Source organism: Hypanus sabinus, chromosome 7 (genome assembly GCF_030144855.1).
Source record: "Hypanus sabinus isolate sHypSab1 chromosome 7, sHypSab1.hap1, whole genome shotgun sequence".
Lineage (NCBI taxonomy): Eukaryota > Metazoa > Chordata > Chondrichthyes > Myliobatiformes > Dasyatidae > Hypanus > Hypanus sabinus.
Genome location: NC_082712.1, coordinates 32,813,351 through 32,838,069, shown reverse-complemented (window position 1 = coordinate 32,838,069; position 24,719 = coordinate 32,813,351). Strand labels below are relative to the sequence as shown.

The 24,719-nt window shown below is 41.6% G+C and overlaps 1 protein-coding gene across 7 annotated transcripts in view; it reads right to left on the bottom strand.

The window, feature by feature from the left end:
• The window catches only part of erbin (erbb2 interacting protein), a 221,013-nt gene that overhangs the window by 26,450 nt on the left and 169,844 nt on the right, over positions 1-24,719 (bottom strand). For all 7 annotated transcript variants that reach the window (XM_059974399.1, XM_059974400.1, XM_059974398.1 and 4 more), the window contains 6 exons: positions 19,580-19,649; positions 13,085-13,184; positions 11,262-11,383; positions 9,881-10,051; positions 7,897-8,076; positions 5,738-5,852 (listed from right to left, as the gene is read on the bottom strand). In XM_059974399.1, coding sequence (XP_059830382.1) covers positions 5,738-5,852; positions 7,897-8,076; positions 9,881-10,051; positions 11,262-11,383; positions 13,085-13,184; positions 19,580-19,649 — 758 coding nt within the window. The remainder of the gene's footprint in view (positions 1-5,737; positions 5,853-7,896; positions 8,077-9,880; positions 10,052-11,261; positions 11,384-13,084; positions 13,185-19,579; positions 19,650-24,719) is intronic.

Genomic DNA, 24,719 nt, shown 5'->3' with positions numbered 1-24,719 from the left:
AAGTGTGTATGGAACCAGAGGAAATAGCAGAGGTACTTAATGAATACTTTACTTCAGTATTCACTATGGAAAAGGATCTTGGTGATTGCAGTGATGACTTGCAGCAGACTGAAAAGCTTGAGCATGTAGATATTAAGAAAGAGGATGTACTGGAGCTTTTGGAAAGCATCAAGTTGGATAAGTCTCCGGGACCAGATGAGATGTGCCCTAGGCTACTGTGCAAGGCAAGGGAGGAGTCTGCTGAGCCTCTGGTGATGATCTTTGCATCATCAATAGGGACAAGATAGGCTTGGGAGGATTGGAGGGTTGCGGATGTTGTTCCTTTATTCAAGAAAGGGAGTAGAGATAGACCAGGAAATTATAGACCAGTGAGTCTTATCTCAGTGGTTGGTAAGTTGATGGAGAAGATCCTGAGAGGCAGGATTTATGAACATTTGGAGAGGTATAATATGATCAGGAATAGTCAGCATGGCTTTGTCAAGGGCAGGTCATGCCTTACGAGCCTGATTGAATTTTTTGAGGATGTGACTAAACACATTGATGAAGGAAGAGCAGTAGATGTAGTGTATATGGATTTCAGCAAGGCATTTGATAAGGTACCCCATGCAAGGCTTATTGAGAAAGTAAGGAGGCATGGGATCCAAGGGGGCATTACTTTGTGGATCCAGAACTAGCTTGCCCATAGAAGGCAAAGAGTGGTTGTAGGCAAATTATATTCTGCATGGAGGTCAGCGATCAGTAGTGTGCCTCAGGGATTTGTTCTGGGACCCACACTTAGTGATTTTTATAAATAACCTGGATGAGGAAGTGGAGAGATGGGTTAGTAAGTTTGCTGATAGCACAAACGTTGGAGGTGTTGTGTATAGTGTGGAGGGCTGTCAGAGGTTATAGCGGGACATTGATAGGATGTAAAACTGGGCTGAGAAGTGGCAGATGGAGTTCAACCCAGGTAAGTGTGAAGTGGTTCATTTTGGTAGGTCAAATATGATGGCAGAATATAGTATTAATGGTAAGACTCCTGATAGTGTGGAGGATCAGAGGGATCTTTGGGTCTGAGTCCATAGGATGCTCAAAGCAGCTGCACAGGTTGACTCTGTTGTTAAGAAGGCACACAGTGTATTGGCCTTCATCAATCGTGGAATTGAATTTAGGAGCCATGAGGTAATGTTGCAGCTATATAGGACCCTGGTCAGACCCCACTTGGAGTACTGTGCTCAGTTCTGGTCGCCTCACTACAGGAAGGATGTGGAAGCCATAGAAAGGGTGCAGAGGAGATTTACAAGGATGTTGCCTGGATCGGGTAGCATTATGAGAATAGGTTGAGTGAACTTGACCTTTTCTCCTTGGAGCGACAGAGAATGAGAGGTGACCTGATGGAGGTGTACAAGATGAAGAGAGGCATTGATTGTGTGGAAAGTCAGAGGCTTTTTCCCAGGGTTGAAATGGTTGCCACAAGAGGGCACAGGTTTAAGATGCTGGGGAGTAGGTACAGAGGAGATGTCAGGGGTAAGTTTTTTACTCAGAGAGTGGTGAACGCATGGAATGGGCTGCCGGCAATGGTGGTGGAGGTGGGTACGATAGGGTCTACTTTTGGATAGGTACATGGTGCTTAGAAAAATAGAGGGCTATGGGTAAGTCTAGTAATTTCTAAGGTAGGGACATGTTTGGCACAACTTTGTGGGCCAAGGGGCCTGTATTGTGCTGTAGGTTTTCTATGTTTCAATGTAACATCTTCTCTACAATTTCCATCAGCACAGATGCACCACAAGGCTGTGTTCAACCCCCTGCTCTACTCACTTCATTCATGTTTGAAAGGCTAAGCACAGCTCCGCTGCCACTGTTATTGGTGAATCGAAGGTGATGATAAAGCCACGTACAGGAGGGAGATGGAAAATCTGGCTGAGTGCTGCGAGTGCTCCGTGGTCTTACCAGCTCAGTAAGACCACAGAGCTGATTATTGACTTCAGGAGGTGGAAACCAGAGGTCCTTGAGTCAGTCCTCATCAGGGGATCAGATGTAGAGAGGGTTGGCAATTTTAAATTCCTCAGTCTTATTATTTCAGAGGAGCTGTCCTGGTCCCAGCTCACGTGCCATTTACAAAGGAAGCACGGTAGCACCTCAATTTCTTTAGATGTTTGCTACGATTCGACATGTCATCTAAAACTTTGACAATCTTCTATAGATGTGCAGTGGAGAGCATATTCACTGGTTGCATCACAGCCTGATAAGAAAACACAAATGCCCTTGGAGGGAAAACCCTGCAGAAAAAGTAGCGGATCGAGCCCAGTCCGTCATGTGTAAAGCCCTGTCCGCCATTGAGCACACCTACGTGGAGCGCTGCCCGAAGAAAGCAGCATCCATCATCACGTAACCACAACTACCAGGGCATGCTCAGGCCATTAGGATGCAGCCATACATGTCTCGACTCACACCACCAGGTTTTGGAACAGTCTTTACTCCTCGACCATCAGGCACTTGAACTAGAGAGAATAACGTCACCAACCCCATCACTGAACTGTTGCTTCAACTTACGGCCTCACTTTCATGTACTCTTCACCTCATGTTATCAATATTTATTGCTTATTTATTTATTGTACTTGCAGTTTGTTGGATTTTTGGTTGCCCACCCTGAAGGGTGCGGTCTTTCATTGATTCTATTGTCTTTCCTGGATTTACTAAATATTCCCAAAAGACAAGGAGTCTCAGGGTTGTATATGGAGACACAGATGTACCATAATAATAAATTTACTTTCAACTTTGTCAAAGACTTGCATGACCGGACCAAAGATTGCAAATAGCATCCCCACTATTCACAGCCTTTCAACTTAAAAATTATTTATTTATTCCTACGGCTTTCAGTCTGTAAAGCATTTCACACCCTCAGGCATAACGTCTTTCCAAGTATATCACATCAGGTGGCTTGCATCTGCTAGCTCCAATCTGAGTTTTAACTGAATTGTCTAACAGGATTTCCCTTCCATTAATTGCTCAGCCCAGTCCTATTATTTTCTGCATGCAGTTACTACTTCTTTAATCAAGATACCAGCATTTTCTTGACTGATGCAAGACTAACTGGCTTGAAGTTCCCCATTTTTTCTTTCCAATGTGCCTTAAGCAGTTGGGTTAACACTGTTGGAACTATTCCAGAAGCTATCACAGTTCAGCCAATAACGATGAGTGCTTCCATTAACTCCACAGCCAATTTCTTCAAAACTTCAGAATGCAAATCTGAAGATTTAATCCGTTTCAAAAAAAAGATTCAAGTGTGAGATATAGAATTCAACAGCTGCTGGTAATCAGAAGTAAAAGGGAAAGTTGGCAGTGCCCAGTCATCATCTGAAAAATCAGAATATGCCAAACGTTTAAAAAGCAAAAAAAAGCCCCTGCAGATATTGAAGAATCTTGCAGCATTTTCAGCTTTTGTTTTAGATCTCCAGTTGGCTCTGTGGTCCTGGGCAAGTTCTCCACAGATACTGCCTGATAAGCTAGATGTGCTTTCATCTCCCATCTCTACATCAGATTTACAGCAGTTGCTATGTTCTGCATCTCTGTTCAAATACGGTTGTCTTTCTCTCTTCCCTTCACCTATACACTACCTAACTACAAATTAGCTGCAATAAACTCCTTCACCCATACTCAAGCAATGTAATCAATTCCCTTTGTTCTCTACCCTGCGCTCTTCTCTGAAACTCACCTTTTCCTCTAAATGTTCTCATTTCTGCACAGGATGTTCAACCTGAAACTTTCACTCTGGTTTTCTTGCTCCTTCACTGCTGCCTGACCTGATGAGTCTTTTCAGTACTTCCTTTTTTAATTTCAGACCAAGAGTAGCTGCAATTATTTCGTTGCTTCACTATTGTGCAGCCACATGCTCGAGGGAAGTTACAGCATTTCAGCCACTTGTATTTCACTGCTTCAGTACAGAACATGGGTACCGAGTAAAGCAGAGTTAAACAATATATCCTGTAAAGGAACTACGTCCTGCTATTAGAGGGAGAAATTCTTTCACTATGTCAACAATAAGCCAAATATGATCCTTTCAAAAGGGATGGATCAGGGAAAGCAGCCAACAAGTAATATATAGTTTAGTGGTTGCCAACCAGTCGATTGCGATCGACTGTTCGATCTTTGAGACTCTCTCAGTAGATCCCGAAAAAAGTGAAGAATACCGTTGAGAGATTGTTTCCGGGTTGCGGGGTTTTAGTTCCGTGCTTTCTGCCCAGTGTGCATGCGTGCAGCTCCCCCAGTGTACTTCAGTGGTCCCCAACCACTGGAATCGATATGATTTATCGATATGAAACGATATGAGTCGGCTGCACCTTTCCTCATTCCCTGTCACACCCACTGTTGAACTTGAATGCACGCCAGGTTATCAGTCGCCTAAAGGCAGTGACATCCTCGCGCCAGGGATCACTGGCTGTCCTCGGGTAACCGGTGGCCTCACGTGGCCGGCGGGAAGTGCCGTTGCTGCTGGCCTGGAGCGCAGACGACCTAATTCGGGCTCAGGGTTTCCTAAGTAGCAGAGCAGCTACCTCGCTGCGATCTACTGAAAGTCATCCCTCGAGACAAACTTTCGACAGCCGATAGATCCTACAAGGGGGAGCGATCGCGCTCTCTGGTCTGCGACCGCCGCGGCCAAGGCATGGGGACCTCTGGCCCTGACCTTGTCCTCTCACCCCACCCACGACCAGCCGCACCTGACCAAGGTGTCTTGTGGTGGGAGGCTGGAGTTCGGGCCGGGAGGCTGTCTAATGAGGCAATGAAGCCCTCAAAACTGCTTCGGTACCCCGAGTCCAAGCACCCTGCACTTAAAGACAAACCCGTTGAGTTTTTTGAGTGGAAAAAACATGAGCAAGCGGGACAGAAGCTAAATGCTGAGAGCCATGTAAACTAAATTGCAGAATTGACTGGACAATAGGAACCTGCTTCGAGTATCGCTGTATTCTGGTCGTGTTTAACAACCCCCCGCCCCCAATCAGCCAGTCCGCAAGAATATTGTCAATATTAAACCGATCCCCAGTACAAAACAGGGTGGTGACCCCTGGTGTACATACATTATTTCTATTTCCGGGTTGCGGGGTTTTACTTCCGGTCTTTTCTGCCTGGTGTGCAGGCATGTGACTAACCGATTTAGTAGGGTTGATCTTGCCTTTCACTAAGGCCAAGGTAGGGGATCTTGGGCTTAAAAAGGTTGGTGACCACTAATGTCGTTGATAGCTGTGGAAGGAAGATCAGTGCAGAAGGCAAAACTGGGTACGCTTCACAGGTTAAATTATACACTGATACGTTACTCAGCTCAATAACTCTCAATACATTTCCGATTATTAGATTACAAACCCTGATTGAGCCAGGTTAATAAAATAACAACAGTCTGTTTGAAAATGCAATGCTTAACCAGCTTCTGATTTCCAGCAGCTGTTGCATTCTCTATCTCACAGTTCAATCAAGTTTTTTTCCTGCTTTTTGAAGTCTGATTTCCTTCTTTCTGAAACAATCTGATTCAGCGATGAATTTGTAGGGTATAAAGGATGAGGAAAGGAAGTGAGTGGTACATGCCAAAGTTCATCAGTTACTGGCATCTGCATAGTGCATGATGCGTGGCAATATATACAGGAAATGCCAACAATTTCTGTAAATTACGTGTCTTTTCAAAATACATTATCATTTCTTATCCACAATCAAATTCTGACAGGTTTATTCATCTATCAGGGCATTTGGTGTATTAATCATTACTAACCTCTTTTCTCTTTATTCAGTGCAACTACTTTTGGTTGAGTAATTGGTATTTCAATCAAGGGTGGTCTTAATTCTGCCACCTTCATCTCTTCATCCGAAGTAGTATTTTCAGAATCCTGTCAAGTCATGAGAAGCAAATTAATAAAAATGCTGACTGAATGCCATACAATTCATAGCGTTATTTCTAAGGAACATACAAAAAAAAGTTGGTATTATAGCATCGAGTTTTAAAGGATTTTGGAACCTTGTCACAATTTTCTAATGGACAAAGTAAACTAGGATCAACTGAACCTCCATGCAATTAGTGCATTTTGATTTAATTTAATAATGCATTTTGATTTAATTATTTGACAAAGATTCTTCTAAATATCAAGGAATTTATTGAAGCCAAGTTATTCCTTACTATCCATTGTCAGTTTGCCTATTACTGAGTGAAAAAGTTTTCAAAGGTACAGATAGAATTAATGCTTTTCTGGTAGTTACCATCTCCACCACATTCTGCTCCTGAACTTGCATTAAAATTGGTACATTGCTTCTTGTTTATACAGTTCTGCAAGTATAATTTATGCTAAGTTTATGTAATTTGCATCATCATGTTTGCGATGTCGAATCACGAACAGGAGAAGAATCTGTAGATGCTGGAAGTCAAAGTAATACACACAAAATGCTGGAGGAACTCAGCAGGCTAGGCAGCATCTACAGAAAAACAAACCGTCAATGTTTCCAGTAGAGACCCTTCATCAGGACTGGGAAAAAAAGAGATGAGAAGTCAGGGTAAAAAGGTGGGGCGGGGGGGAGAGAGAAGAGAGAAAGAAGTACAAGGCAGTAGTTGTTAGGTGAAAAGGTAGTAATGTGTCTGATGCACCATCAATAACTTGGAGATGGGAGGCGAATGACAGGCTTTTATTAGCAACAAAAGTGACCACAACATCTCGGAGACTGAGGGAGGAGCAGTGCCTCCAATTGCCTTTATACAGGGGTCTGTGGGAGGAGCCACAGGAGCAGTCAACAGAGGGGCATGTCCAGACAGGTATACACATAGTTTACCACAGTGTCCTCCAGAAAGTATTGGATCTTCTGTTGCCAACCTATTTCAGTTCTACTTCACATTCCACCACGTCAGTCCATTGCCTCCTCTACTGCTGCAATGAGGCAACACTCAGGTTGGAAGAGCAACACCTTGTATTCCATCTGGGTAGCCTCCCAACTGACGGCATAAACATCAATTTCTTCAACTTCTGGTAACTGCCCTACTCCCCTTCTCCTTCACCATTCTCCCATTCCCTTCTCTCACCTTATCTCCTCACCTGCCCTTCACCTCCCTCTGATGCTCCTTTCCCTTCTCTTTCTTCAATGGCTTTCTGTCCTCTGTCAGATTCCCCCTTCTCCAGCCTTTTATCTCATTCACCAATCAACTTCCCAACACTTTACTTCACCTACCCCTCTCGTTTCACCCACCAACTACCACCTCGTAACTTCTTCCTCCCTTCCCCCACCTCCTTACTCTGACTTCTAATCTCTTTTTCCCAGTCCTGATGAAGGGCCTCAGCTCAAAACGACGACTGGTTACTCTTTTCCATTGATGCTGACTGGCCTGCTGATTTCCCCCAACATTTTGTGTGTGTTATATTTGCAACATACAGCTTTGCTGCTGCATAAAATTAATTTTCATGACTTTTATGCTCTGGGTAAATGTGCCATGACAATAAACTTGAATAATACTAACATATTGTAAATTTAAAATTTATAGAGGAGAACAACAGAATATGCCTTACTGGTCAAAAGGTCTGACAGTATCTGTGGGAAAACAGTTAACATTGTTAATCAATGATGGATACAGTCTGTCCAGAGTATTTATAGCAGCTTCTGTTTTAATTTTTCCAGTCTCTATGGGCATTTGATTTAAAACCTATATCAAGGTAATGAATTTATGGTTATATTGAAAGGAACGATTATTTTTGCTTAAAAGAGCACCAATAAATTCATACAGCCAAAGGGAAAGGGTAAAACTGAAATCATAGCTAAATAAAAACTATTCAGCTACTCGGCAAATGAAATAATGCAAAAGGTCAGCAATGAATTCATACCAACTGAGTTTCATATTTTTGACCGTAGCTTATTGACTTTAGAAACATAGAATATTAGCAGTAACCAATATACCTCAAGGATATCATTAGTGGGTTTATTTATAACCTCGGAATCATCCACAACTGCGTTGATCTGTACGTCTTTCACATTGCTGCTCAGTTCTTGCTCAGGTGTTTTGCTTATGCAGTTTTCCACCATATTCAGTTCCATGTTTTCTGATGATTTGTTGAATTCGACTGCATTGTCTTTTACCTAACAACAGAATCACTATATTTTACAATTTTGACTTGCCCATTCTGTCTCTTAAATTTAATGTTGTAGCGATGTGCTACACACAGTGCTGAAATAATGACACACAGTCAGTAAGTCATTTCTAGACAAATTTATTCAAACTTCACGGCGCTGGCATTTAATCCCTAGCGCCCGCCCTCTCCGGGCGGAAATGACGTCAGAGGTGCATTACCAATGTCTCCCCCCGCGCGCTGGCTATTTGTGAGCCGGTTCGCCTGCGCAGAAAGTGGGTCGCCACAATGTAAAGTAAGATTTCAGTAATCTGCATCCTCAAGACCTTTAGTGCCAAACTAGGTGATTACCGGACAACTGGAATACTACCCTAAGTATTTCACTTGTGTTTCTTTTCAAAAATGTCACTAATACAATAAATTTTTCAGTGAATCGAATGAATTTAAAGTGGAAGGGGAAATAAGAGCTCCACAAGTTTTAGCTTGTCAAAATAAGCTGAAACACTTATAGACCCAGTGCCTGACCACAAGTGCAGCCCACATTATGGATCATTGATATTCCCAAAATGTACCACCCAGCTCACCCACAAATCTAGTCCACATTTGGGACCCTGGTTCTGGCCACGTACCCAGACCCCTCTCTCAGTAATGCATAATCAACCTCGTATCAGGATCTCTGGACAGAAAACCAGCCAGATGACAAACTGCCTGGATGCAGAACCAATGGTTAGCAGTGTTTTACATCTTACAATGCAGAGCTGTAGTTTGACGAAACAGCCTCATACAATATCGTAAATATCAATATTTAAAGGAAAAGAGTATCAAATTAATATTTGCAGTTTGGTTTTAAAATAGTAGTGACACTGTACAAAGTCAGATATGACCTGTTTCTATTGAAGTGCAATGTCAATTCCCAAGTTAAACAGTAGCCAAAATGAATGCTGAAGAAAAAGCTTCCAGTTAATGAACAGCATCTATGTCAATTTCACTCAATTTCTTTTAATTTTAAAGAAGTTATTAAGTGCACATTGATCCAGGAAAAACACTGAATTTTCAAGAGTCCAGGCCGGGATAAGTTTCATTAGATGCACCCCCCACCCCCGGCTCAAAAGCTTCCAACTAATGCAGCATTTTAGAAAAATGGTTCTATATTGGTAAAAACTCAAGATAAATCTTTCCATTGGCAGGTAAAGTCACAGGATTAGATTTCGGCATTGCATAGTAGTGTAGAGCTAAGTGTAACAAACACTATTACAGCACCAGCAACATGGGTTCAATTCCTGTAAGGAGTTTGTACGTTCCTCCTGTGACCATGGGCTTCCTCCAGGTCTGCAGCTTTCTCCCACATGAGTAGGTTAATTGGTCACGTGGGTGTAATTGAGTGGTGCAGGCGCATTGGGCTGCAAAGGCTTGTTACTGTGCTGCATCTTAAAATTTAAAAAAGTAGAAATTTTAAATAGATACACACAATTGACAAACCAGAAACTCATCAAATCTTTTAGACTGACAGGGAAAAAGATAAGTTGCTTACATTTCTGTGCAGATTAGCACACCAGCTGATTAAATTTTGTTAGCTTGGCTTTTTGAATTTTCCTCTCTCAAGCAGAAAATACAAGATCATACCATACAAAAAAATTAGCATGCTATAGTCTCATATGCAAGGAAGCACAAATTTGTGTCTGCTTGGATCAAAATGCATTTGTACAGAATTTGTAATGCATTAGTGGATGAAAATAACCCATTAGCTGGTCATAGACTGAACTAGACAAACACAATATTGTAATTACTAGGACCGTGCCTTAGTATTTTCTCACCTCTGCAGAATTTTTTGTTGTGACTGATCGGTCATCGATAGGCTTCATTTCAGGAGCAGAGTCGTCTGAATTCCCATCATCCTTTAATCTATGTACCACACTCTGTGCAGTTTTAACCATGTTTTTGAGCTCATCAGGATATGGTGTTGGATACCTTTTCAAGTTACCTTCCTATTTGAACAGATTCCACAGGCATTGTATTATCCCTAAAGAGCACTGGAAAAACTGAACACGCGCACTGTTCCAATACATTTCAATTAAAGTAAAAACATGGTTGCTTATTTAGATACCATTTATATTCTACATAGAAAGATAATAATCTGATTTGAATTTAAATTTTAAATCATACTATAAAAAGTTGCTACTTGTAGTATTAGCAAAATATGAATGCAAGTCATCATATCCCAACATATGGAACTCACAGAATAATTAATCCTCAATACCAATTAAAAATGATGCTCAAAAATAATTATGACTGTTATGCCATAAAAGAATTCAAATTGAAAGATGCAATCAAGTACAAGCTTTTATAAAAAAAAGGCCTATTTGTTGCATATTCAATTAAATCATTCTTTCCAAGGATTAGCTTGTAAATTAAGACTTTTTCATTCAATCTTTGTGCAATATAGTTATTCAGGTGTATTAACATTTATTATTAAGCAAACTGAAATCACAGTAAGAGTTCTATCTTATGACCACATTCTATCATAATGTATTTTCCATTTAAATTACACCAATGGCAAGCAGCCTTTTAATATACTTGGTAAAAATACAGTATTAATATGCTAGATTTTGCAAAAAACACACACATTCACAATTCAACTTTTAAATGGAAACCAAACGTTTGATTTCCTCCCCATAACTCAACTAACTTGTCCTGGAGTTACTCATTGACTGATAATTAATTGGAAATGAGTGTTAACACATGTCATTCACATGATAACTACTACCAGCTAAGCCATCCTCACTAACAGCAAGCAGGACAAGCCAGCCCCTTGAAATACTTTAACATAATGTGTCAGTGACATACTTGGGTAGCTGTGGTGGTGATTTGCTATAATACAAACCCCAAAAGCAGCAGGGGAAAAAACAAGTATGTTTTCATATAGCATAGGTCAACCAAGGAGAATTTCCTATTGTTTCATCAACTATTTGACACCCCCCATTAAACTCAAAGGATGTGGCAGAACAGAACCTATTTTACCATTTTAACCCTTTGTCCCCCGTGCTTCAATGGCATTGTGATTACATATTCATGTCTTGATTTAGCTGTAAAGCTTTCCAATTCTGAAACAAGGGTTGGCCAATATAGCCAATAAACACCAAGTGAACGGGGTCTTGCAAATAGGGGGGAATTAGATTGACGGCTCCTGTATCTTACCCGTGGCGGTGCTTCTCTTTCGTCCTTATCCTCATCACACTCAAAAGCCACCTGAGCCCGCTGCTTCCTCTGTTCCTCCCACAGTGAAGGATTGAAACTTTCGTTATCCGAGATGAACAACGCTAATACAGCAACAGAAAACAGATTTCTATTTTTTTAAAAATCTCTTATTACAAACGAATTTAGCACTGAGCTTAAATCAAAGGGTTTAACTAAAATAGAAAAGCGCCATAAACGTTTATTAAACAGAATTTAAAATCGCATTGTGTTGCATTTGACAAATTGAATCTACAAATGGAATTCTACATCAAACCCAAGAAAGCACCTGTCTAAAAGAACAGTTTAAGTACTTTGAAACCAGAATTAATTGGCTGCCACTCAAATCCTGCTGTAGCAGCTATTGTGACAATGCCATGTCTTGTTTATAAATGCAGAAGTGAATTTGCTTTTTCCTGAGGTATGTACTACAGATAAATATTTGTTGAATCCTGATACTCAGGAGTCAGAAAAAGGCAGTGTGCTACATGCAACTCCAAATATTATTTTAACATCAGCATAGATGTCTTGGATTTTGCACTGACTGGTAGACAAAGATTAAAGACAGTCCATAGTGTTCCCTTATCATGGTGGCGCTTCAGTGCTTGTCTTGTCAATTCTGACACTGCCATTTCTTGGAGAAGTAATGGAATTTACTATCGGATGTCATGGAGTCTGAGCAAGATAGCACACAGAAACTGATTCTACAAATGCTGGAAATCCAGAGCAGCACACACAAAGTGCTGAAGGAACTCAGCCCGTCAGAGGAGAATAAACTCTTCTCTATCAGTTTCCTCCTTCTTCAGCCCTTTACCTTTCCCACCCATCCTACCTATCCTACCCAGCTATATTTCCTCTCACCTGGTTTCACCCATCACCTACCAAGATTGTCCTCCTTCCCCTTCCCCACCTTCTTATTTTGGCTTTCTCCCTTTCTTTCTAGTCCTGATGAAAGGTCTCAGCCCAAAATATCAACTTTTTATGCCCCTGCATAGATGCTCCCTGACCTGCTGAGTTTTGGGGTGTGATTTTCTAACCCGTATTTACACTATGGAGGTTCAGCTCAGCACTGGCAAAACAAAACTGCTCTGGAAACACCAATGAAGAATCCTTTTACATCTGAGTACAACAGTATTCCTGAGCTTCCAACTGGAACTTGCATGGACACTAGTGAAAACAGAGAGGAAGCTATTGACACGATGAAGGAACCCATCTACACCGCCAGAGATGGAGGACTTTCATTTCTGCCCTAAATGCTAGCGGTGTAATAGGCAGTAACTCACAGGCAGAGACAGACTTCAACTAAACTCTCACAGATCCAGTTAGTTCAGCCAAGCAAGATTCCCATCTAAACTTGTTCCATTTGTTAGTATTTGGCCCATATCCCTCTAATTTGCCAACCTTTTTTTACTCCACGGACCCTTATGATTAACCAAAGGGTTCGTGGATCGCACGTTGGGAATTTCTGCTCTAGGCCTTTCTTGTTCATGTGCTTGTCCAAGTAGTCTTTTTTAAAAAAATGTTGTTAACGTATTGACTAAATGCAATTCTGCTCTCCAAAAGGGACAGATAAAAAGATGGGTTAGAGCCAAACACCCCAGAAACCCGAGTGTCACTTAGAAAGGTGGAGTGGCTGGATCAATTGGGACAAGATATCACAAGGTGGAATCGTATCTCGGCAACGCGGGAGAAATAGTGAAAAGCTGGTTCAAAATTTAGCTGAATTATCATGAGCTAAAATGGTCTCAGATAGTAAAATAACAGCCTAAAATTCAACTGAAACTCACCATCTTCTGTTCTGGGCTGCTGAGGGAACATGTAGTTTGTGAGTACTTGCTTCTGAGTATCTGCATCCACCTCTTTCTGAAGGGGAATAAGTGGTTTGGACTGCAAACACAAAGTTATATGTTACTGTTCCACTGCACATTCTGACACGCATGTATATGCTTGAAAGCACGAAAATAATTAGGAAACATTTCAGTGGTAGCAGCTCCCAGGTATATTACAACTGACCTCCCTAAGTTAAAGGAATTGACCAATGTATTTTTGCTCATAAGCATATCAAAAGTTCAAAGTACACTTTTAAAGTCAAAGTTTGTGTACATATATATCAAATACAATATTCAAATTCATCTTTTTGCAGGCAGCCCCCCAAAAAAGTACAATAAAATCCATTTAAAAAAATCGGCAAAGATTGTCAAACACCCAATGAGCAAAACGAACAAATCGTGCAAGCAATACCAAAAGTCAACAAATAACACACAGAACGTGAACTGCAGAGCCCCCATACTTGAATCTGCAGCCACGGAGCCAGACAAACGCTGCAGTCAGTCCAGGAGCCTGATGGCCATGGAGCCAGTTCAGAGCCGAGGTGAGCAAAACACCGGTTCGCTCTTCGCCCTCTGCCGCGACACCTCGATCTTTCAATCTGGCTCAGCACTTAAAGCGGCTAAAATATTGGTTCATTTATCAGTCTTGTGCCTGGACCCCTGCTACTTCAATCCCGCCCGAAGTCCACACGAGTAATAGCTGCCCTGCAGCCGTACCCACATTCCCGAGTCCAGGTCACTGAATTCTTCAGAGTACCTCAAGAACAGCAGGTCATGCAGACTGTTCTAAAGCACAACTTCCGAAGGGAAACGACAGGCTGCAGATTCTAATGATATTCACCTGATAGCCAAACGTTCAACAGAATGAGGCACTTTAGCCATTTTGTCCTCTTCTAGCATATCTACTGCAAATATTATATATATTACAATAATTTTTCAGGATTCAATAACATGGGAAGGGAAAACAGGAGGAAATGATTGTGGGCATTAGCCTTTTGAATCTAGCTTGACATTCAATAAGATGAGCAGCCAATTTTCCCAAGACCTGGTTTCCCAACAATTGATCAAATCTCTTCAAGTAGGGAGTGATAAAAAGCTATATTATTTTGTTCAAGAATATAACTGTATATCTTAGAATGGAAAACAAAAAACAAGGAGCTGCTGGAAGCCTGAAATACAAACAAAACACTGGAAATACTCAGATCAGGCAGCACCTGCAGAGAGATGAAGAGTTTATATTTCAGGCTGATGACGTTTCAACTGTCCTGAACACAAAACGCGAGCTCACAGATCTAATTGGCCTCATAAGGAGTAATTAATGAAAGGCTAGAGAGATTGGGGAGCAGAAAAATGCTCCCAAATTCAAAGGATGTGACTTATTGTCATCCCTCACAAGGACCCATGCTGGAGCCTCAACTCTTCTCAATATTAATGACCAAGAGGACACAAGGGGGAGCTAGATGTCCAAGTTTGTTGCTGACGCACATATTAAACTGTGTGGATTGTTGATGAAATTACAAATTACAATAGATGTGGATATATTTCCTCCATTCATTGTGACTGGGAGGGTCAGAATTTATAGCCAAAGCCGCTCAGGTAAAAGGAACGGAAATAGTATGCCAAACTGGTTTCATACAGGCAGTGTGCAGCCATCCATCCTGAAGCAAAACAAACCACTGGTTCCAACACAATATTAATGCTGAAAATCTATGAAGAACCACGAACTTCAGAGACACAAGGCCTCATGCAGAGGGCACTGATATTAATTGATCTGATACAAAACAATGTGCTGAAAAGCTAATGCGATACATCTTTTTAAAAAACCAGAGAATATAAATGGGACCACGTTCAGCTTCAATTTTATGAAACAGAGCCGAAGGATCAGAAGAAATGCGTGTATCATTAGGCCAGCAATTTAGAAATACTGTATTGTTCTTAGAAGGATTATATCACAAGTTCACCAAATTACCATCAGACCAAGAATGAAATACTGAGAAAATTACATGAATATGGGGTGTAAGCTTTGGAAGACAGATACACTACGACTTAATTTATATTTTAAAAATTTAGTAAAGAATTATTGAAATAGCCTTCCTGTCCTTGGAAAAAACTGGAACAAGGCTAATCTAAGTTTTCTAAATCAATGTGTAGAGTGCCCTACTTGAGGAGGGTCAACAACCTATTGGGCAATGATGCAGGGAACTGTCTCGAAGGATCAGTGACACAGCACTGACAATTCTATTAGTTCTAAATAATTATGGAAAAAGAAAGCACTGTCTGCCAGTTCTAAATTGGGGCAAGGTTAATTTTAATAGCATTGGACAGGAATTTGCTAATGGCTGGGAGAGGCTATTAGTAGATAAACGGATGTTTAGCAAGTGGGAGGCTTTAAAAATTGAGATGGTGAGGGTTCAGGGGCAGAACGTTTGTTCGAGTGAAGGGTGTGGCCAGCAGAATGAAGGGAACAGGACCGATGAGGGAGATTAAAGCTCTGGTCAGGGAGAAAAGGCATACGAGGAAACTGGGATCAAGTCGATCCCTTCAGAACAGAAATACTCTTGAAGGGAATCAGAAGGGTGAAGGGAGGACAAAATAGCTCTTGCATGTAAAAGAATCCTATGTCTACATATAGCTTTAATGTTACAGCTATACAAGACCTTAGTCAGACCCCACTTGGGAGTACTGTGTTCAGTTCTGGTCACTTCACTACTACAGAAAGACTGCACGGGAGACTTACAAGGATGTTGTCTGGAATGGAGAGCATGTGTTATAAGGACAGGTTCAGTGAACTTGGCCTTTTCTCCTTGGAGCAATGGAAAATGAGAGGCGACCTGATAGAGGTGTTGAGCATGCAGCTAGCCCGAGGCTTTTTCCCCAGGGCTGAAATGGCTAACACGAGCAGGCATCGTTTTCAGGTGCTTGGAAGTAGGTACACGGGGGATATCAGCTGTAATTTTTTCCACACAGAGAGTGGTGGGTGCGTGGAATGCACTGCCAGCAACGGTGGTGGAAGCAGATACAATAGGGTCTTTTAAGAGCCTCTTAGATGGGTACATGGAGCCTGGAAAAACAGAGGGCTATGCGCTAGGGAAATGCCAGGCAGTTTCCAGAGTAGGTTACATGGTTGGCACAACATTGTGGGCCGAAGACCTGTAACATGCTGTAAATTGCTACAAGTATATTGAGACCGAAAGGGTAACTAGGGACAGAACTAGTTCTCTTAAGGATTAAGGTGGCCACCTGTGTGTGGAGTCACAGGACATGGGAGAGATCTTAAATATTTCTTATTTTTATTTACCATGGAGCATGTGCCATGGGTTCAAGTGTAACCCATCCCTTTTGTACAGGTCACAAATGCACCAGAAGAGGTCCCAATTATCCAGAAATCTGAATCCCTGCTCCCAACAACAATCGTTCAGCCACACATTTATCCTCCACCTCACTCTATCCCTATCCTTACTGTCGCGTGCACAGACAGCATTCCCAAGATCACGACCTGCTTCTCAACTTCCTTCCCAACCCCGTGTTGTTTTTTTGCAGGGCCTCCTTCCCTTTTCTACCCACGTCATATCCTCGAAAATGACAACACCTTTGGTAAAGACTGACTCATGGACCTCTGTTTTCCTCCTCCTGAAGTCAATAAATCAGCTCCTTGCTCTTACCGACGTTGACGAAGAGGTTGTTGTTATGGCACCACTGATCCAGATTGTTAGTTTCCGTCCTATCTGCTGATTCATCACCACCTTTGATTTGGCCTAAAGGCTGATTTATACTTGTGCGTTTGGGCTACGCGCAGCCTACGCTGTAACCCTGATTTTCACTTCTGCATCACTCTACGCCGTATCGAGCATGCATTGGTGTGCGCCAAAACGCTAGTTGGCGGTGGAGTTTCTATGCCACTGTGTTGAGTTTCTTCGTGAGAGACATGGATGAGGAAATGCATTTCAAACATGTCGGCAGGTAGGTTTGGCAATTTGGTTCATGTATTTCATATCGGAGTACGCACAGCCTGCAAACATGGCGGAGAAGCAGCAACCGGAAATGCGTAGGAGGAAATGCGACGCTACCAAGCCAACCAATCACAGTTGTTGTGGTCTGCGTCGCCACGATGTGTGAGTAACTTTTCTGGAGAGGTGCACGTTACCCTACTGCGTAGGGTACAGCGTAGGTACAGTGTAGGGTACGCGACACCTACAGCGTGGATGCGACACACAAGTGAAATCAGCCTTAACAGGGGTGTCGTCAGCAAACGTGAATATGGCATTGGAGCTGTGCTTAACCACATTGTCATAAGTGTAAAGTGAGTAGAACAGGGGACTACACACAGAGCCTTATGATGCGCTCTGTGCTAATGGAGATTGTGGAAGAGATATTGCTAATTTGAACTGACTGAGGCCTGCAAGTGAGGAAATAGAGGATCCAATTGCACAAGGTATTGAGGCCAAGGTCTTGAAACTTATCGATTAGCTTAGAGGGGAAGATAGCATTGAAAGCTGAGCTGCAGTCGATGAAGAGCACACTGATTTATGCATCTTTGCTGTCCAGATGTTCCAGGGTTGAGAGAAGAGCCAGTGAAATGGCATCTGTTAGGGACCCGTTGTGCCAGTAGACAAATTGGAGCTGATCCACGTTGCTCCTGAGGCAGGAGTTGATGAGTTTCATCACCAGCCTCTCAAAACATTTCATCACTGTGGATCTAAGTGCTGCTGGACGATGGTCATTAAGACAGGTTACAACATTCTTCTTTGGCACCGGTATAACTGAAGCCTGCTTGAAGCAGGTGGGTACCTCAGACTGTTGAGGCAAGAGGTTCAAGATCTCAGTCAATGTTAGATAGAGCTCTTATAAATAGCGGGGTCAAGGGATATGGGGAAAGGGCAGGAACGGGGTACTGATTGTGTATGATCAGCCATGATCACAGTGAATGGCGGTGCTGGCTAGAAGGGCCGAATGGCCCACTCCTGCACCTACTGTCTATTGTCTATTGAACACTCCACCCTGTTGTTCAGCACAAATCTTTAGTACTTGGCCAGCTACACTGGAGCTAGGAATGGGGGACACCACAAACAAATAACATTGGCACACGCAAAGTGTAAAAAAGAAAAATGAGAAATGTAGGGCTATATGAGAAGGAAGGGTCAGATTGATCTTAAGAGTAGGTTAAAAGGCTGGCACAGCATCATGGGCTGAAGAGTGTGTACTATAAACAAGGGTTGGAAGGGTTAAGACCAGGGAACGAAGTTTGTATCTGCAGGGGGATAGTGGAGGTGTGGGTTTAAACAACGAGAGGCCGTACATCACATAAAAATCATTCACTCTTTTCAAAAGGTATCAGACCTGAATAATCAGACCGTCAAAAATTACTTCCAACTCAAAAGTAAATTGAAAAGATCAACCATCACAGGAAAAAGTGCAGTTTTCAGGTGAACAAAACAATAATTTCCTCGCTGCAAAAGACAGGCCTTTAATCTAAATATGCACTGGGAAACACAACCCAGCAAGTTGGAAAAGTAAAGAGATTAATCAAATCGTGCCTCAGGGAAATTTAGGACAAAGTGTCATTACCAAAGCCACCTTTCACCATGTTCTGTTGTTCCAGTGGCTGAGGGAAAAATAACATCTGCAGACTCCCAAGCAACAAGAACAGCAGCTCAGGTGTACCAAAATCAACTGGCACCATCTTGTGAAGCAGTCAGACACAGACACAGCATTTTAGTGAAACACGCCAAGGGATCATGAATAAAGATTTTTTGTTGTTTTTTTTAAATATTTAAACTCAGAGTGATATGTGGAATTCACAGCCTAAAGGGTTGGCTTTAAAGGGGAATTAAATTAGCATTTGAAAGGAAATCATTTGCAGGGCTTTCATGTAAAAGTGGGGGGCAGGGGGAGTGACTAAAGGGATGACTGTACTCAGAGCCTACATAAGCTCAGTAGGCCAAAGTCTGTTGCCGTAGCCATTCTAAAATTGAAGTGCTGAATTGTGGGAAAACTGCATCCCTGTCCAGTTTTGTCTGCAGAAAATTACATGACTTCACTGGAGGGCACGATATCATTCCAGATATTCTCTCATCATTGGCAGAAGATACAAAAGCTGACAATACAACATCACAAAGCTCAAGGATAGCTTCTATCCTGCTGTTTTGAGACTACTGAATAGTCTCTTGTATGATAAAATGGAATCCTAACCTTACAATTCACCTTGTTCATCATAGAGCATTGCAGCACAGAAATTGTCTCATTGCAAGACTGCAGAGCACTTCCTCTAACAGCAACACTTTATTCTGCATTGTTATCGTTCTCCCTTGTACGTCCTCAATGAACTGATGTGATGAAATGATTTATCTATTTGGTAGGCAGAGTTTTTCACTGTACCTCACTACACGTGGCAGTAATAAATCGATACCCATATCACATTCATAGCTTTACCATTTGGCTCACTCAATCACTTACCTGATTTTCAGACAGCCACATCGCTGTTAGCTCATTCAATTTTGTGAAAGTAAATGGCAGATTCTTTAATCTAAGGAAACATAATCAAAATACAAAGAGTAAACAAAAAAATCTTAATTCACAAAATAAATTTTACACAATCACGTTTAGAGAAAATGCTATGCTGGATGTTAAAGGCACTAATGCTCAAGTTGATAAAATCAAGCAGGCTATTAATATTTCAAATGCAGCTCTGACAAGACTGTCAGGAATAAATCAGCCTGACAATTTTTTTTAAGAACAGTGACTGAATATACAAAAGTTATGAACTATTACAGGCAACAAGCTTCCATTCATACAAAAAAAAGTACCACAATTTTCCATAAGGTGTAGCTGCATAATTTGGGCCTACATCACAAAATAAGAGTTGCAGATAAATTGTGTTAATTCACTTTCTTTTCACAAACTCCATAACAGCAAATTTTCTTCTGCATCTTAAATAAGTCAGTAGAAAAAAAGTACTCAGCAGGTCAGGCAATCTGTGGCAAGAAAGAAGAGTAAAGTTTGAAGATAATGATCTTTCAGCAGAACTTGGATTAGAGTACGGGCCAAAAGAAATGTTAACTCCATTTCTATTTCCAGCATCTGCAGTTTTTTTTTTGATTTTCTTTCTCTAAAGATGACCGCTGACCTGCTATTTCCAGTCTTCTCAAACTTGAGAACACAAGTAACATTTTAAGGCTTTCCAAGGTTTAGAAACCACATCAATGGAAATAATATGATGGCAATGTTTTAACTTAAATTTTCAAGCATAGCAGAGGTCACATAAAAGTATGCTTCTCCTTTCACTTGTGCCGATATTCAATGCAAACTGTAATGCCTAGTAGTCAAGCACATTCCAATAGCTGCTAAGCAAATTAGGCATTCCAAGCAGTGACTGGTAGTTTAATTGGCAATTTCACTGAGTGATTTAGTGGTTCAGCCTCACCCAACCCATTAATGGCCAACTCCAGTACAATAGTCAGACTAAGCATCAGAGCGGGAACTGCTTTGACATCATTTATCTTGATTTGCAAGATGTCTTTGACAAATAATAAATATATCAATGAATGATAATTCACATTGATGATATAAAGTTTAAATCCAAATGTACAATTCGCAAATAGCACTAAATTGGGGAAAGGTAATTGATGATCAGTACTGAGCAAAGTCCTAGTAACAATAAGGACACAATCATGAAAATGTAAAATGGACAAATAGTTGTTTAAAGAGCATCAATACTAGAATACATGAAATAAAAGTTAATATATGATTCTTGGAAACTGAGCAACTGAACAAGAGTTGAGGGCAAAAGTATAAATACACAAATCACTGTTGACAAGTTGATAAGGTCATACAGAAACACTCAAGGGGAGAATAAAACATGGAGAATTCAAGTGTAATTATTCAAACAAGGAGACATCTGTGACATAATTATTCAGAGAAGATAAAAGGAACAGAAAAATTAAGGATGGCATCAAAATGTAAAATTATACCTATCAGAAAAGGGGTTCAGTATCGGCTTGGGTCACTTCCTTCTGGCAGCTATTAAGGAATGCCCTAAGAGAAGGTCTTTCTAAACTATGCCAGGCTTTGATAGAGCTGACACAGATTATCTATGGAAACAGTATCTCACCATACTGTAAAGCACTGGCCTTTCAAATAAATTCAGGAAGATAATGGCATATTTAAGAAACAAGCATGCAATTAACTTTCATGAGAATTTGAAGAGGTCAAAATTGTTAGAAAATGCCAAGTGTCTTTTCCTTTACATGCTCCAGAAAAATTTCCGAAAAAAACACTGTTGTAAAACCTCATTAAGAATAAAATTTAACACATTAAGTACTATTCCCTGTAAGTCCATTAAGATCAACAGGCTCAATTGGAAAGTATATTGCACTTAAGCTTTAAAATTGCAATAATAAACAGGTTAAAATCTTCTGCAAACTGAAAGAAAAACAAAGTGGGAGTGTACCATTCAGTCTTTCAAGCCTGTTCAACCTTTTGCTTGATCAACTCTCACTACCAGCTTCTGCTTTCTCTCCAGAAGATTCCCTGCTTTGCGTTTCTGGAGAGCCAACTCCACTCAAACATAATCAATCACCTGGCCTCCACAGCATTCCATGACAGCAGATTCCTTAAATCAGTAATATTCCAAGTGAAGAAATTTCTCCTTTGCCCCATACCTTTTGCCTCGTTCACAGAGATTGTGACACCTCACTTTAGACCTCATCTGAGACAACACCTTCATACCCCACCTGTATGACCCTCAGAATTCATTTAAATTCAATAAGATCCTCTCCTCCATTTAAACTCTACCAAACGCAAAACCTTGTTGACCTAATCTCTCCCTTTACAGCATTCCTGCCATCTCAGGAATGAGTTTTCTGAACCATTGCTTCATTTTCCCTCTTGGCAAGTAAATCCTTTATCAGTAGGGAGATCAGCACAATGCTCCATGTGTGGTCTCAATGTGGCCTTGTTTAATTGTGTCAAGACATTCTCCCTCCTGTACTCATATCCTCTTACAAGCTACTTACTTTTTTAACTGCTCAAGTATGAGGACACCCACGAGTTTTTACCGTCAATGTTTCTCACAGTGTTTAATTATAATTCTGTCTTTTCACTGACTAAGTAATGACCTCAGCATCTCCCTGCTTGTCCCAGTTACCTGCATTTGGCCCAGGCCCCTCCAAGATCCTTCCCTCAATATACAAAGACAAACACTTAAGTGTTGCAATTGTACCCATCTTGACCACTTCTTCTGGCATCTCATTCCGGGTATTCACTACCCTCTGTGTAAAGAAGCTATTCTCAGGCTCCTTCGAACCTCTCCCCTCTCATCTCATATCTGTGTACTCTATTGTTGGACTCCTTAACCCTGGGGCAAAGACCATGACTTTCTTACTTTTTCTATACACTTCATGGTTCGATAAACTTCTGTGAAGTTACACTTCCTACTCCTACATTCCTGGAAGTAAAGATCCAACAGTGACAACATAGAAACATAGAAAATAGGTGCAGGAGTAGGCCATTTGGCCCTTCGAGCCTGCACCACCATTCAGTATGATCATGGCTGATCATCCAACTCAGAACCCTGTACCTGCTTTCTCTCCATACCCCCGATCCCTTTAGCCACAAGGGCCATATCTAACTTCCTCTTAAATATAGCCAATGAACCGGCCTCAACTGTTTTCTGTGGCAGAGAATTCCACAGATTCACCACTCTCTGTGTGAAGAAGTTTTTCCTCATCTCGATCCTAAAAGGCTTCCCCTTTATCCTTAAACTGTGACCCCTTGTTCTGGACTCCCCAACATTGGAAACAATCTTCCTGCATCTAGCCTGTCCAATCCCTTTAGAATTTTATACGTTTCAATAAAATCCCCCCACAATCTTCTAAATTCCAGTGAGTATAAGCCTAGTCGATCCAGTCTTTCTTCATAAGAAAGTCCTGCCATCCCAGGAATCAATCTGGTGAACCTTCTTTGTACTCCCTCTATGGCAAGAATGTCTTTCCTCAGATTAGGGGACCAGAACTGCACACAATACTCTAGGTGTGGTCTCACCAAGGCCTTGTACAACTGCAGTAGATCCTCCCTGCTCCTGTACTCAAATCCTTTTGCTATGAATGCCAACATACCATTTGCCTTTTTCACCGCCTGCCGTACCTGCATGCCCACCTTCAACTGTGTTATATATCATGGTGTCTAGTCTAGGCAGCATGCTTATAAATCTCTTCTGCACCCTCTTCAGCTTGACAATGTCTTTGCTAAATCAGGGAAGCTAGAAATGTACACGATATACCGAGCAAGATTTTACTCGAGCATCGGAGTAATGGATCGTGGAAACAGGACCTTCAGCCCAAGTGATCCATCCTGACCACGTTATCCTCTCTGCTCGCCCCAGTTACCGCATTCAGCACGTAAAACTCCAAGCTTTAATCCAGCCTTTCAATTTGTTTAAGCTGCACTGAAGTCTCTTTATTCAAGATCTTAATACCACACAGAACTGTGTGATCAGTGAACTTTGAAAATTTACTGTTGGTTCTGTTGTGCAAATCATGTTTCTGCTTTATGAATAACTGAAGCCCAAACACAGATAAATGCCACTGTGTAAAATGCCCAATTATTCCCATTTTGTTTCCTGTCAGTCAGTCTATTATTATTCCATGCCGAAATATTACGGCAACATCATGCATTTTAATTTAGCACACCCTTTTACATAGGACTTTCTTGAGAACTTCCTGAAACATTTACCAGTTATTCTACCAGTTTCATTTTCATAATCCTCAAAGACCAACTCCCTTCCCTAAATTTACGATATTTTGCCTTATTTTTCGAGCGCTCTTCTATCTTAACCCTTAAATTCTCCCTGCTTCATTCAGGCTCCCACCTGCTTTAACACTACTAACACCCTGGTTCCCAAGAAAAACAAGATAATGTGCCTTAGTGACTAATGCTCGGTGGCTCTGACATCCACTATCAGGAAGTACTGGTTAGAGCAGAGGTCACCCCCCCCCCCCCCCTTCTCCCAGACAACCAGAACCCACTGCAACTCGTCTACCTCAAAACAGATCCATGCCATCGTGGGGGAGCCACAGTGACCGGGTCTCTGGAGCACAGTCTGGTGCTGCAGCTCAGAGGAGCAGAGAGGTGAAGAAGGGTAGTGTTGATCGGAGACTCTCCTTAACCACAGCAACAGAAACGAGATTCTGTGGGTGTAATAGGGCCATCTGGATGGTATGTTGCCTCCCTTGTGCCCGGATCTGAGATACCTTGGATCTGGTTCATGGCATTCTCAGGGGCGAGGGTGAGCAGCCAACAGTCTTGGTACAGATCGGCACCAATGACACAAGTAGACCAGGTGAGGAGGTCCTGAAGAGATTTTAGGGAGTTAGGTAGAAAGCTGAGAACCAGGATGCCATCATAGTCATTTCCAGATTGCTGCCTGTGCCACGTGCCAGTGAGAGTAGGATTAGGATGATTTGCCAGGTGAATGCGTGGCTGAGGAAGTGATGCAAGAGACAGGTGTTTCAATTTATGGATCTTAGGGATCTCTTCCGGGGAAGGTACTGTATGACATATTCAAAAGGGACAGGTTATTCCTGAACCCAAGGGGATC